Source organism: Scyliorhinus torazame, chromosome 27 (genome assembly GCF_047496885.1).
Source record: "Scyliorhinus torazame isolate Kashiwa2021f chromosome 27, sScyTor2.1, whole genome shotgun sequence".
Taxonomy (NCBI): Eukaryota; Metazoa; Chordata; class Chondrichthyes; order Carcharhiniformes; family Scyliorhinidae; genus Scyliorhinus; species Scyliorhinus torazame.
Window position 1 is genome coordinate 40,267,902 of NC_092733.1, and position 15,760 is coordinate 40,283,661.

General features: G+C 51.8%; 1 protein-coding gene across 1 annotated transcript in view; it reads left to right on the top strand.

Moving 5' to 3' along the window:
• Nucleotides 1–15,760, top strand: part of LOC140403263 (EVI5-like protein) — a 572,353-nt gene that overhangs the window by 158,748 nt on the left and 397,845 nt on the right. Inside the window, exon 5 of the mRNA XM_072491040.1 lies at nucleotides 11,734–11,958. Within this exon, the coding sequence (XP_072347141.1) occupies nucleotides 11,734–11,958 (225 nt within the window). The remainder of the gene's footprint in view (nucleotides 1–11,733; nucleotides 11,959–15,760) is intronic.

Genomic DNA, 15,760 nt, shown 5'->3' on the forward strand with positions numbered 1-15,760 from the left:
GCAAAGAGTAGTGAGGCCGTGGAATGCCCTACCTGCTACAGTAGTGAACTCGCCAACATTGAGGGCATTTAAAAGTTTATTGGATAAACATATGGATGATAATGGCATAGTGTAGGTTAGATGGCTTTTGTTTCGGTGCAACATCGTGGGCCGAAGGGCCTGTACTGCGCTGTATTGTTCTATGTTCTATGTTCTATATCCACCCTATCCTAACTCCTGCCCCAAGACTGGCACACGTTACACATCTACCCTACCTTAACTCCTGCCCCAAGACGGGCACATGTTACACATCTACCCTACCTTAACTCCTGCCCCAAGACGGGCACACGTTACACATCCACCCTATCCTAATCCTGCCCCAAGACTGACCCACGTTACACATCTACCCTATCCTTACTCCTGCCCCAAGACTGGCACACGTTACACATCTACCTGATCCTAACCTGCCCAAGACTGACCCACGTTACACATCTACCCTAACTTAACTCCTGCCCCAAGTCTGGCCCATGTTACACATCTACCCTACCTTAACACCTGCCCCAAGACTGGCTGGCACAAGTTACACATCTACCCTATCCTAACTCCTGCCCCAAGATTGGCCCACGTTACACATCCACCCTATCCTTACTCCTGCCCCAAGACTGGCCCAGGTTACACATCTACCTGATCCTAACCTGCCCAAGACTGACCCACGTTACACATCTACCCTACCTTAACTCCTGCCCCAAGACTGGTCCACGTTAAACATCTACCCTATCCTAACTCCTGCCCCAAGACTTACCGACATTACACATCTACCCGATCCTAACTACTGCCCAAGACGTACCCGCGTTACACATCTACCCTATCCTAACTCCTGCCCCAAGACTGGCACACGTTACATATCTACCCTATCCTTACTCCTGCCCCAAGACTGGCCCACGTTACACATCTACCTGATCCTAACCTGCTCAAGACTGACCCACGTTACACATCTACCCTACCTTAACTCCTGCCCCAAGTCTGGTCCATGTTACACATCTACCCTACCTTAACTCCTGCCCCAAGATTGGCCCACGTTACACATCCACCCTATCCTTACTCCTGCCCCAAGACTGGCCCACGTTACACATCTACCTGATCCTAACCTGCCCAAAACTGACCCACGTTACACATCTACCCTACCTTAACTCCTGCCCCAAGACTGGTCCACGTTAAACATCTACCCTATCCTAACTCCTGCCCCAAGACTTACCCGCATCACACATCTACCCTACCCTAACTCCTGCCCCAAGACTGGTCTACGTTACACATCTACCCTACCCTAACACAATGACAGGACCCCGGTCTTTGATGAAAACAGTGGCCCTAACTTTCCACCCATTGGCAGGCAGGATCCTCCTGTCTCACTGAAGGCCCACCCTTGCCGAGGCTGTATTCAACGGGAAGCTCCATTGACGATGGGGGGGGCTCTCCTGAAGACGCCCGCCGCTGACCAATAACCAACCGCCTCTGTGGCCGGCTGCGTTGAAAATCCCACCCAGTGCGATGTCCTTGAGGCAGGAACGCGATCATAAATGTTTAAATCAAACCCTTCTGTCTGCTTATTGGAAAACGGACATTGCTGGTCCCGTACACATGGCTTCTGCAGGTCACACGGTTTGCAAGTTGGCTACTGTTCTAGAAACTTCCAACGGTAATTAGAGGACATTGCTCAACCCCCAGCCTGGAAGAATCTCACATCCATCGTCCTGTGGACCTACTACAATTAACGGCATCAAGGAATGTCATTTAGCCTGGCTCTATAACAAAGACAGAGCCATTGGAACACATTGTACCAGCACTTCATCAATAACCATCCTCCTAAGTTGGATGATAGGCATAGAAAGTGATCGTTACCCTGAATGGACCCAAACCCAAACTCCTTTTGGCTTTTAGAAAGTATTAATGCTGTATTCCTGGACAGCCTGTCAACACTAAAGCTGACACAAAGCCTGCCTCAGGCCTCAAGCTCCTCCAAGCCTGCTTCCCGGGAAGATTACTGCCGAAGATGAGCCAGGTCTCTGTAAACCAATCCCATCTTCCTGCATCATCACCAACTACAAAGGAAGTTGGCAACTCCTACTCTAAGTTTGCTGAACCCGCCTGAATGATAACTCCGAGGTGAAGGAGCCCTCACTGCAGTCTGACATTTACATGAATTAATACCCACACCTTTATTTTTATTTTGCTTGAAGTTATTCCCAGTTGCAAAATGTTTATTTCCTATCCCTGCTCTGCATATGTACGCTATGACGATCATCCCTCGGGTTTGAATGTATGAATAAACAAAACTTCTGATTCATCCCTAAACACAGTTTTGCTGCAAGTCACCTTAAACTGACTTAACAAACCGAGTATCTGGGGAAACACGCCTCAGCGTATTTCAAAAATTAAAATCCTCCCCCTACAGACTGACGGCGAGAAAAATAAAGGAGTTGAATTGCCTCCGGGTGCTCCGGTTTCCTCCTATAGTCCAGAGATGTGCAGTTTTGGTGGATTGGCCGTGCTAAATTGACACGGAGTGTTCAAACGTTAGGTGGGGTTAAAGGGCATGGGCCTTGGTAGGGTGCTCTTCAGAGGGTCAGTGCTGACACGATGGGTCGAATGGCCTCCTGCACTGCAGGGACTCTATGGTAAGTGTAACAGGATTCTATAATTTGCCTCACTCTCCCCTGTCTGTAACAACAGCATTATGGTGTGTGTGTGTGGGAGAGGGGGTAGACTTGAAATTAAAATCCTCTTACTGCTAATGCACCTAGAGGGTGGTGGGGGAGAGGGTATCGTGAGATCGAGAACCAGCAGACTGTACGTTGGGTACGGGTTCAATTCTCGCTGACTCTCGCTATCAGACTTCAGTGGCCCCTGCTGTAAGGGAGTGTTGACCAGAGCTTGGACATTGTGCACAAGGGAAAGACAATATTCCCATCCGGCTACAGTCCTGTGGCTTGACTCAGAACCTCTTTGAAAGACACTCAGCAGGTTACTCACCTGAGTGTTACCTGCAGGTGAATGATCTGAGATTTCCCACCTCCACGAAAATAGAAGGACTCGGTGAGCTTAAGTTCAAAACAGTTATTTTATTTCTGTCTGAAGGTTAAATGTATAAGACCATAAGACATAGGAGCGGAAGTAACGCCATTCGGCCCATCGAGTCCACTCCACCATTCAATCATGGCTGATTTCAACTCCATTTACCCGCTCTCTCTCCATAGCCCTTAATTCCTCGAGAAATCAAGAATTTATCAACTTCTGTCTTAAAGACATTCAACGTCCCGGCCTCCACCGCCCTCTGTGGCAATGAATTCCACAGACCCACCACTCTCTGGCTGAAGAAATTTCTCCTCATCTCTGTTCTAAAGTGACTCCCTTTTATTCTAAGGCTGTGCCCCCGGGTCCTAGTCTCCCCTGTTAATGGAAACAACTTCCCTACGTCCACCCTATCTAAGCCATTCATTATCTTGTAAGTTTCTATTAGATCTCCCCTCAACCTCCTAAACTCCAATGAATATAATCCCAGGATCCTCAGACGTTCATCGTATGTTAGGCCTACCATTCCTGGGATCATCCGTGTGAATCTCCGCTGGACCCGCTCCAGTGCCAGTATGTCCTTCCTGAGGTGTGGGGCCCAAAATTGCTCACAGTATTCTAAATGGGGCCTAACTAATGCTTGATAAAGCTTCAGAAGTACATCCCTGCTTTTATATTCCAAGCCTCTTGAGATGAATGACAACATTGCATTTGCTTTCTTAATTACGGACTCAACCTGCAAGTTTACCTTTAGAGAATCCTGGACTAGGACTCCCAAGTCCCTTTGCACTTCAGCATTATGAATTTTGTCACCGTTTAGAAAATAGTCTATGCCTCTATTCTTTTTTCCAAAGTGCAAGACCTCGCACTTGCCCACGTTGAATTTCATCAGCCATTTCTTAGACCACTCTCCTAAACTGTCTAAATCTTTCTGCAGCCTCCCCACCTCCTCCATACTACCTGCCCCTCCACCGATCTTTGTATCATCGGCAAACTTAGCCAGAATGCCCCCAGTCCCGTCATCTAGATCGTTAATATATAAAGAGAACAGCTGTGGCCCCAACACTGAACCCTGCGGGACATCACTCGTCACCGGTTGCCATTCCGAAAAAGAACCTTTTATCCCAACTCTCTGCCTTTTGCCTGACAGCCAATCGTCAATCCATGTTAGTACCTTGCCTCGAATACCATGGGCCCTTATTTTACTCAGCAGTCTCCCGTGAGGCACCTTATCAAAGGCCTTTTGGAAGTCAAGATAGATAACATCCATTGGCTCTCCTTGGTCTAACCTATTTGTTATCTCTTCAAAGAACTCTAACAGGTTTGAAGGCACGACCTCCCCTTCCTAAATCCATGCTGACTTGTCCTAATCCGACCCTGCACTTCCAAGAATTTAGAAATCTCATCCTTAACAATGGATTCTAGAATCTTGCCAACAACCGAGGTTAGGCTAATTGGCCTATAATTTTCCATCTTTTTCCTTGTTCCCTTCTTGAACAGGGGGGTTACAACAGCGATTTTCCAATCCTCTGGTACTTTCTCTGACTCCAGTGACTTTTGAAAGATCATCACCAACGCCTCCACTATTTCTTCAGCTATCTCCTTTAGAACTCTAGGATGTAGCCCATCTGGGTCCAGAGATTTATCAATTTGTAGACCTCTTAATTTCTCTAGCACTTTCTCCTTTGTGATGGCTACCATATTCAACTCTGCCCCCTGACTCTCCGGAATTGTTGGGATCTTACTCATGTCTTCTACTGTGAAGACTGACGCAAAGAACTTATTCAGTTCCTCAGCTATTTCCTTGTCTCCCATCACAAAATTACCAGTGTCATTTTGGAACGGCCCAATGTCAACTTTTGCCTCCCATTTGTTTTTAATGTATTTAAATAAACTTTTACTATCATTACTGGCTAGCCTACCTTCAAATTTGATCCTCTCTTTCCTTATCTCTCTCTTTGTTATCCTCTGTTTGTTTTTGTAGCCTTCCCAATCTTCTGACTTCCCACTACTCTTTGCCACATTATAGGCTTTCTCTTTTGCTTTGATGCATTCCCTAACTTCCTTTGTCAGCCATGGCTGCCTAATCCCCCCCTCTGATAACCTTTCTTTTCTTTGGGATGAACCTCTGTACTGTGTCCTCAATTACTCCCAGAAACTCCTGCCATTGCTGTTCTACTGTCTTTCCCACTAGGCTCTGCTACCAGTCGATTTTCGTCAGTTCCTCCCTCATGCCCCTGTAGTTACCTTTATTTAACTGTAACACCTTTACATCTGATTCTACCTTCTTTCTTTCAAATTGGAGATTGAATTCGACCATATTATGATCATTGCCTCCTAAGTGCTCCCTTACTTTAAGATCTTTAATCAAGTCTGGCTCATTACATAACACCAAGTCTAGAATGGCCTGTTCCCTCGTGGGCTCCATCACAAGCTGTTCCAAAAAGCCCTCCTGTAAACATTCAATGAATTCCCTTTCCTTGGGTCCACTGGCAGCATTATTTACCCAGTCCACCTGCATATTAAAGTCCCCCATGATCACTGTGACCTTGCCTTTCTGACATGCCCTTTCTATTTCGTGGTGCATCTTGTGCCCCTGGTCCTGACCACTGTTAGGAGGCCTGTACATAACTCCCATTGTGGTATAAGTGTCGGGCGGCACACTGGCGCAGTGGGTTAGCACTGCTGCCTCACGGCGCTGAAGGTCCCAGGTTCGATCCCAGCTCTGGGTCACTGTCCATGTGGAGTTTGCACATTCTCCCTGTATTTGCGTGGGTTTCACCCCCACAACCCAAAGATGTGCAGGGTAGGTGGATTGGCCATGCTAAATTGCCCCTTAATTGGAAAAAATTAATTGGGTACTCGAAATTTATTTTTTTTAATGTAGAAGTGTAGAGGTAATCTCGCCCTGGCGAGCAGTCAGCAAGGGGTCAAAGCTGGAGGGGTTAATGAGTGCTATCTCCATCCCGATGGAGAGCCTCGAAGTTCCCCGCTGACTACACAGTTGGCTGTGACTTGACCATTGTCTATTTCTATCTGATCAACGATATGTTTGCACTGAGTGCTGAATTTGGTGCTTTTTGAGTGCGATAGTGAGAGTTTGGTGACCGAGGGAGTTAGGTGAGGAGGGAGTAAGGTGCTCCTTTCATTTTGTTTCCGACATTTCCGCAAAGAGTGCGAAGAGAGCCAGGAGTTTACAGGAAGTGTAGCTGACTGGGAGCAGAGTCGGAGGGCGGAGATCTAGTTAGTCCACACAGCAGCTATATTCTGTAAGGTAAGAGGGGATGGAGGCTAGGCCAGTTACATGCTCCTCCTGTAGGATGTGGGAGGTGAGGGATACCACCGGTGTCCCCGCTGACTATACCTGCGGGAAGTGCACCCAACTTCAGCTCCTCAAAGACCGTGTTAGGGAACTGGAGCTGAAGCTGGATGAACTTCGGATTATCCGGGAGGCAGAGGGGGTGATTGAGAAGAGTTACAGGGAGGTAACCACACCCAAGGTACAGGACAAGAATAGCTGGGTTACAGTCAGGGGGAAAAAAACAAACAGGCAGACAGTGCAGGGATCCCTCGTGGCCGTTCCCCTTCAAAACAAGTATACCGTTTTGGATGCTGTTGGGGGGGATGACCTACCGGGGGAAGGCCCTAGCGGTCAGGTCTCTGGCACGGAGTCTGGCTCTGGGGCTCAGAAGGGAAGGGGGGGAGAATAGAAAAGCAATAGTTGTAGGAGATTCAATGGTTAGGGGAATAGATAGGAGATTCTGTGGTCGCGAGCGAGACTCCCGGAAGGTATGTTGCCTCCCGGGTGCCAGGGCCAGGGATGTCTCGGATCGTGTCTTCAGGATCCTTAAGGGGGAGGGTGAGCAGCCAGAAGTCGTGGTGCACATTGGTACCAACGACATAGGTAGGAAAAGGGGTGTGGAGGTAATAAACAAGTTTAGGGAGTTAGGCTGGAAGTTGAAAGCCAGGACAGACAGAGTTGTCATCTCTGGTTTGTTGCCGGTGCCACGTGATAGCGAGGCTAGGAATAGGGAGAGAGTGCAGCTGAACACGTGGCTGCAGGAATGGTGTAGGAGGGAGGGCTTCAGGTATTTGGATAATTGGAGCGCATTCTGGGGAAGGTGGGACCTGTACAAGCAGGACGGGTTGCATCTGAACCAGAGGGGCACCAATATCCTGGGAGGGAGGTTTGCTAGTACTCTTCGGGAGGGTTTAAACTAAGTTGGCAGGGGAATGGGAACCGGATTTGTAGTCCAGCAACTAAGGTAGCCGATATTCAGGACGCCAAAGCGTGTAATGAGGCAGTGGGGAAGGGAACACTGACAAAGGAGAGTATTTGCAGGCACGGAGATGGGTTGAAGTGTGTATACTTCAACGCAAGAAGCATCAGGAATAAGGTGGGTGAACTTAAGGCATGGATCGGTACTTGGGACTACGATGTGGTGGCCATCACGGAAACTTGGAAAGAAGACGGCCGGAAAGGGTTGTTGGAGGTCCCTGGTTATAGATGTTGCAATAAGATTAGGGAGGGTGGTAAAAGAGGTGGGGGGGTGGCATTATTAATTAGAGATAGTATAACAGCTGCAGAAAGGCAGTTCGAGGAGTATCACCCTCTTGAGGTAGTATGGGTTGAAGTCAGAAATAGGAAAGGAGCAGTCACCTTGTTAGGAGTTTTCTATAGGCCCCCCAATAGTAGCAGAGATGTGGAGGAACAGATTGGGAAACAGATTTTGGAAAGGTGCAGAAGTCACAGGGTAGTAGTCATGGGTGACTTTAACTTCCCAAATATTGAGTGGAAACTCTTTAGATCAAATAGTTTGGATGGGGTGGTGTTTGTGCAGTGTGTCCAGGAAGCTTTTCTAACACAGTATGTAGATTGTCCGACCAGAGGAGGGGCAATATTGGATTTAGTACTTGGTAATGAACCAGGGCAAGTGATAGATTTGTTAGTGGGGGAGCATTTTGGAGATAGTGACCACAATTCTGTGACTTTCACTTTAGTAATGGAGAGGGATAGGTACGTGCAACAGGGTAAGGTTTACAATTGGGGGAAGGGTAAATACGATGTTGTCAGACAAGAATTGAAGTGCATAAGTTGGGAACATAGGCTGGCAGGGAAGGACACAAGTGAAATGTGGAACTTGTTCAAGGAACAGGTGCTACGTGTCCTTGATATGTATGTCCCTGTCAGGCAGGGAAGAGATGGTCGAGTGAGGGAACCATGGTTGACAAGAGAGGTTGAATGTCTTGTTAAGAGGAAAAAGGTGACTTATGTAAGGCTGAGGAAACAAGGTTCAGACAGGGCATTGGAGGGATACAAGATAGCCAGGAGGGAACTGAAGAAAGGGATTAGGAGAGCTAAGAGAGGGCATGAACAATCCTTGGCGGGTAGGATCAAGGAAAACCCCAAGGCCTTTTACACATATGTGAGAAATATGAGAATGACTAGAGCGAGGGTAGGTCCAATCAAGGACAGTAGCGGGAGATTGTGTATTGAGTCTGAAGAGATAGGCGAGGTCTTGAATGAGTACTTTTCTTCTGTATTTACAAATGAGAGGGGCGATATTGTTGGAGAGGACAGTGTGAAACAGATTGGTAAGCTCGAGGAAATACTTGTTAGGAAGGAAGATGTGTTGGGCATTTTGAAAAACTTGAGGATAGACAAGTCCCCCGGGCCTGACGGGATATATCCAAGGATTCTATGGGAAGCAAGAGATGAAATTGCAGAGCCGTTGGCAATTACCTTTTCATCCTCACTGTCAACAGGGGTGGTACCAGGGGATTGGAGAGTGGCGAATGTCGTGCCCCTGTTCAAAAAAGGAACTAGGGATAACCCTGGGAATTACAGGCCAGTTAGTCTTACTTCGGTGGTAGGCAAAGTAATGGAAAGGGTACTGAAGGATAGGATTTCTGAGCATCTGGAAAGACACTGCTTGATTAGGGATAGTCAGCACGGATTTGTGAGCAGTAGGTCTTGCCTAACAAATCTTATTGAATTCTTTGAGGAGGTGACCAAGCATGTGGATGAAGGTAAAGCAGTGGATGTAGTGTACATGGATTTTAGTAAGGCATTTGATAAAGTTCCACATGGTAGGCTTATGCAGAAAGTAAGGAGGCATGGGATAGTGGGAAATTTGGCCAGTTGGATAACAAACTGGCTAACCGATAGAAGTCAGAGAGTGGTGGTGGATGGCAAATATTCAGCCTGGATCCCAGTTACCAGTGGCGTACCGCAGGGATCAGTTCTGGGTCCTCTGCTGTTTGTGATTTTCATTAATGACTTGGATGAGGGAGTTGAAGGGTGGGTCAGTAAATTTGCAGGCGATACGAAGATTGGTGGAGTTGTGGATAGTGAGGAGGGCTGTTGTCGGCTGCAAAGAGACATAGATAGGATGCAGAGCTGGGCTGAGAAGTGGCAGATGGAGTTTAACCCTGAAAAGTGTGAGGTTGTCCATTTTGGAAGGACAAATATGAATGCGGAATACAGGATTAACGGTCGAGTTCTTGGCAATGTGGAGGAGCAGAGAGATCTTGGGGTCTATGTTCATACATCTTTGAAAGTTGCCACTCAAGTGGATAGAGCTGTGAAGAAGGCCTATGGTGTGCTCGCGTTCATTAACAGAGGGATTGAATTTAAGAGCCGTGAGGTGATGATGCAGCTGTACAAAACTTTGGTAAGGCCACATTTGGAGTACTGTGTACAGTTCTGGTCGCCTCATTTTAGGAAGGATGTGGAAGCTCTGGAAAAGGTGCAAAGAAGATTTACCAGGATGTTGCCTGGAATGGAGAGTAGGTCTTATGAGGAAAGGTTGAGGGTGCTAGGCCTTTTCTCATTAGAGCGGAGAAGGATGAGGGGCGACTTGATAGAGGTTTATAAGAGGATCAGGGGAATAGATAGAGTAGACAGTCAGAGACTTTTTCCCCGGGTGGAACACACCATTACAAGGGGACATGAATTTAAGGTGAAAGGTGGAAGATATAGGAGGGATATCAGAGGTAGGTTCTTTACCCAGAGAGTAGTGGGGGCATGGAATGCACTGCCTGTGGAAGTAGTTGAGTCGGAAACATTAGGGACCTTCAAGCAGCTATTGGATAGGTACATGGATTACGGTAAAATGATATAGTGTAGATTTATTTGTTCTTAAGGGCAGCACGGTAGCATTATGAATAGCACAATTGCTTCACAGCTCCATGGTTCCAGGTTCGATTCCGGCTTGGGTCATTGTCTGTGCGGAGTCTGCACGTCCTCCCCGTGTCTGCGTGGGTTTCCTCCGGGTGCTCCGGTTTCCTCCCACAGTCCAAAGATGTGCGGGTTAGGTGAATTGGCCAATGATAAATTGCCCTTAATGTCCAAATTGCCCTTGGTGTTGGGTGAAGGTGTTGAGTTTGGGTAGGGTGCTCTTTCCAAGAGCCGGTGCAGACTCAAAGGGCCGAATGGCCTCCTTCTGCACTGTAAATTCAATGATAATCTATGATTAATCTAGGACAAAGGTTCGGCACAACATCGTGGGCCGAAGGGCCTGTTCTGTGCTGTATTTTCTATGTTCTATGTTCTATGTGGCTTTGCAGTCTCCACAGGCCTCCCGTTTTTCCAACCATCGAATGGAAAAGTTCTGGGTCAAATGTTGCCAATAGGATTGGATTGGATTTGTTTATTGTCACGTGTACTGAGGTACAGTGAAAAGCATTTTTCTGCGAGCAGCTCAACAGATCATTAAGTACATGGGAAGAAAAGGGAATAAAAGAAAATACATAATAGGGCAACACAACATATCCAATGTAACTACACAAGCACTGGCATCGGATGAAGCATACAGGGTGTAGTCTTAATGAGGTCAGTCCATAAGAGGGTCATTTAGGAGTCTGGTGACAGTGGGGAAGAAGCTGTTTTTGAGTCTGTTCGTGCGTGTTCTCAGACTTCTGTATCTCCTGCCCGATGGAAGAAGTTGGAAGAGTGAGTAAGCCGGGTGGGAGGGATCTTTGATTATGCTGCCCGCTTTCCCCAGGCAGCGGGAGGCGTAGATGGAGTCAATGGATGGGAAGCAGGTTCGTGTGATGGACTGGGCGGTGTTCACGACTCTGAAGTTTCTTGCGGTCCTGGGCCGAGCAGTTGTCATACCAGGCTGTGATGCAGCCCGATAGGATGCTTTCTATGGTGCATCTGTAAAGGTTGGTAAGAGTTAATGTGGACCTGCCGAATTTCCTTAGTTTCCTGAGGAAGTATAGGCGCTGTTGTGCTTTCTTGGTGGTAGCGTCGACGTGGGTGGACCAGGACGGATTTTTGGAGATGTGCACCCCTAGGAATTTGAAACTGCTAACCATCTCCACCTCGGCCCCGTTGATGCTGACAGGGATATGTACAGTACTTTGCTTCTTGGAGTTAATTTCCTCTGGAAATTGATGCTGGAGTTGTCCTCAGCGACTCTAAGCTAAGGAGGAGAGAATGCCGAGGTCCGCTTGCTCCTTGAAGCTGTACAGTAACCTCTGTTGGGGTTAATGTTACGGATAGCACTTTGGTTGGCTGTGATGCTCAGTGTGGCTGATTGGATCACCGTTTGTTTGGGCTTCTGTGGGACTCGTTACTTGAGCATAGGATTGCATTAGCCCGTACCTTTTCAAATGGCGGAAGGGAAACTGGGATGGGAGGGGGAAGGAAAATGAAAGAAATGTTTTTTTTCTTCTCAGGAGCTTATTCGGAAAGGGATTCCGCACCACTTCCGGGGAATTGTCTGGCAATTGCTGTGCAATGCGACTGACATGCCAGTGAAAAACCAGTATTCGGAATTGTTGAAGATGACCTCTCCCTGTGAGAAGTTGATCCGGAGGGACATCGCTCGGACCTACCCAGAACATGAATTCTTTAAAGGACAAGACAGTCTTGGGCAAGAGGTGCTGTTCAACGTCATGAAGGTGAGAGATGAGATTTCACTCCAGCTCGGTTATCATCGCGATCCTTTCAACCCCTAGGAGATTTTTTAACCTTCTGCTCTTGATTTGTTGCATTTTTCTCCTGGCCGAACTCCCCTCTGTGAACCGAAGGTCGTCCGACGCTCTGCCCATATCCCAGCTCATACCACTGCTCACTGACTTCAATCACCTGTGGGTCCAGCAGCAAACAAAACCAGTCCCTGATGGTTACACCCGTCCCTGAAGGTAGCAGAGCAGCTGGATACAGTGGTTAAGAAGGCCAATGGCCTTTATTAGCCGAGGCAGCGAGTTTAAGAGCAGGGAGGTTATGCTGGAACTGTATAAAACGTCGGTTAGGCCACTGCTAGAGTATTGTGTGCAGTTCTGGAATCCACATTACAGGAAGGATGTGATAGCCACTGGACAGGGTGCAGAGGAGATTTACCAGGATGTTGCCTGGGCTGGAGAGGTTTAGTTATGAAGGGAGATTGGATAGACTGGGGTTGTTTCCCTTGGAGCAGAGGAGACTGAGGGGGACATGATTGAGATGGATGAAATTATGAGGCACACAGATAGAGGAGGCAGGAAGAAACCTTACCCCTTGGTGGAGGGATCAGTGACTAGGGGGCAGAGATTTACGGTAAGGGGCAGGAGGGTTCGAGGGGGTTTGAGGAGAAATCTTTTTCCCCAGAGGGGGGTGGGAGTCTGGAACTCGCTGCCTGAAAGGGGGGTGGAGGCAGAGACCCTCAGAACATTAAGAAGTATTTAGATGAGCACTTGCAGTCCCAGGGCAAACTATGGGCCAAGTGCTGGGAAATGGGATTGGAATGGTTGGGGGGGTTGTTTTTGACCGGCGCAGTCGCGATGGGCTGAAGGCCTTTTCTGTGCTGTATGATTCTACGACTCTAAAATTTGAAATTCTCATGCGATGTTGTAATGCCTTAGTGGCCTCGCTCCTTCCCCATCTCCATATCCTCCTCCAGCCCGACAAGCCGGAAAGAGCTCTACCTTCCTTTAACTCTGGCCTCTTGTCCACCCTCCGCTTCCTCCGCTGTTGGCTGTGCCTTCAGCTGTCTCCGCCCTAAGCTCTGGAGTTCCCTGCCTAATCTTCTTTGCCCACCTGTCTCCCCGGTGTTTACTGTATAAAAAACCTTAACATGAGAACTAGGAGCAGGATTGGGCAATTCAGCATCACGGGCCAGCTCCGCCAGCATCACGGGCCAGCATCACGGGCCAGCATCACGGGCCAGCTCCGCCAGCATCACGGGCCAGCTCCGCCAGCATCACGGGCCAGCTCCGCCAGCATCACGGGCCAGCTCCGCCAGCATCACGGGCCAGCTCCGCCAGCATCACGGGCCAGCTCCGCCAGCATCACGGGCCAGCTCCACCAGCATCACGGGCCAGCTCCGCCAGCATCACGGGCCAGCTCCGCCAGCATCACGGGCCAGCTCCGCCAGCATCACGGGCCAGCTCCGCCAGCATCACGGGCCAGCTCACGGGCCAGCTCCGCCAGCATCACGGGCCAGCTCCGCCAGCATCACGCGCCAGCTCCACCAGCATCACGGGCCAGCTCCGCCAGCATCACGGGCCAGCTCACAGGCCAGCTCCGCCAGCATCACGGGCCAGCTCCGCCAGCATCACGGGCCAGCTCCGCCAGCATCACGCGCCAGCTCCGCCAGCATCACGGGCCAGCTCACGGGCCAGCTCACGGGCCAGCTCCGCCAGCATCACGGGCCAGCTCCGCCAGCATCACGGGCCAGCTCCGCCAGCATCACGGGCCAGCATCACGGGCCAGCTCCGCCAGCATCACGGGCCAGCTCCGCCAGCATCACGGGCCAGCTCACGGGCCAGCTCCGCCAGCATCACGGGCCAGCTCCGCCAGCATCACGCGCCAGCTCCACCAGCATCACGGGCCAGCTCACGGGCCAGCTCCGCCAGCATCACGGGCCAGCTCCACCAGCATCACGGGCCAGCTCACGGGCCAGCTCCGCCAGCATCACGGGCCAGCTCCACCAGCATCACGGGCCAGCTCCGCCAGCATCACGGGCCAGCTCCGCCAGCATCACGGGCCAGCTCCGCCAGCATCACGGGCCAGCTCCACCAGCATCACGGGCCAGCTCCACCAGCATCACGGGCCAGCTCACGGGCCAGCTCCGCCAGCATCACGGGCCAGCTCCACCAGCATCACGGGCCAGCTCCGCCAGCATCACGGGCCAGCTCCGCCAGCATCACGGGCCAGCTCCACCAGCATCACGGGCCAGCTCCACCAGCATCACGGGCCAGCTCACGGGCCAGCTCCGCCAGCATCACGGGCCAGCTCCACCAGCATCACGGGCCAGCTCCGCCAGCATCACGGGCCAGCTCCGCCAGCATCACGGGCCAGCTCCGCCAGCATCACGCGCCAGCTCCGCCAGCATCACGGGCCAGCTCCGCCAGCATCACGGGCCAGCTCCGCCAGCATCACGGGCCAGCTCCGCCAGCATCACGGGCCAGCTCCGCCAGCATCACGGGCCAGCTCCGCCAGCATCACGGGCCAGCTCCACCAGCATCACGGGCCAGCTCCGCCAGCATCACGGGCCAGCTCCACCAGCATCACGGGCCAGCATCACGGGCCAGCATCACGGGCCAGCTCCACCAGCATCACGGGCCAGCTCCGCCAGCATCACGCGCCAGCTCCGCCAGCATCACGGGCCAGCATCACGGGCCAGCATCACGGGCCAGCTCCGCCAGCATCACGCGCCAGCTCCACCAGCATCACGGGCCAGCTCCACCAGCATCACGCGCCAGCTCCGCCAGCATCACGGGCCAGCTCCGCCAGCATCACGGGCCAGCTCCGCCAGCATCACGGGCCAGCTCCGCCAGCATCACGGGCCAGCTCACGGGCCAGCTCCGCCAGCATCACGGGCCAGCTCACGGGCCAGCATCACGGGCCAGCTCCGCCAGCATCACGGGCCAGCATCACGGGCCAGCTCCGCCAGCATCACGGGCCAGCTCCACCAGCATCACGGGCCAGCTCCACCAGCATCACGGGCCAGCTCACGGGCCAGCTCCACCAGCATCACGGGCCAGCTCACGGGCCAGCTCCGCCAGCATCACGGGCCAGCTCACGGGCCAGCATCACGGGCCAGCTCCACCAGCATCACGGGCCAGCTCCGCCAGCATCACGGGCCAGCTCACGGGCCAGCATCACGGGCCAGCTCCACCAGCATCACGGGCCAGCTCCACCAGCATCACGGGCCAGCTCACGGGCCAGCTCCGCCAGCATCACGGGCCAGCTCACGGGCCAGCTCCGCCAGCATCACGGGCCAGCTCACGGGCCAGCATCACGGGCCAGCTCCGCCAGCTCACGGGCCAGCATCACGGGCCAGCTCCGCCAGCATCACGGGCCAGCTCCGCCAGCATCACGGGCCAGCTCCACCAGCATCACGGGCCAGCTCCACCAGCATCACGGGCCAGCTCACGGGCCAGCTCCACCAGCATCACGGGCCAGCTCCGCCAGCATCACGGGCCAGCTCCACCAGCATCACGGGCCAGCTCACGGGCCAGCATCACGGGCCAGCTCCGCCAGCATCACGGGCCAGCTCCGCCAGCATCACGGGCCAGCTCCGCCAGCATCACGGGCCAGCTCCACCAGCATCACGGGCCAGCTCACGGGCCAGCTCCGCCAGCATCACGGGCCAGCTCACGGGCCAGCTCCGCCAGCATCACGGGCCAGCTCCGCCAGCATCACGGGCCAGCTCCACCAGCATCACGGGCCAGCTCCACCAGCATCACGGGCCAGCTCACGGGCCAGCTCACGGGCCAG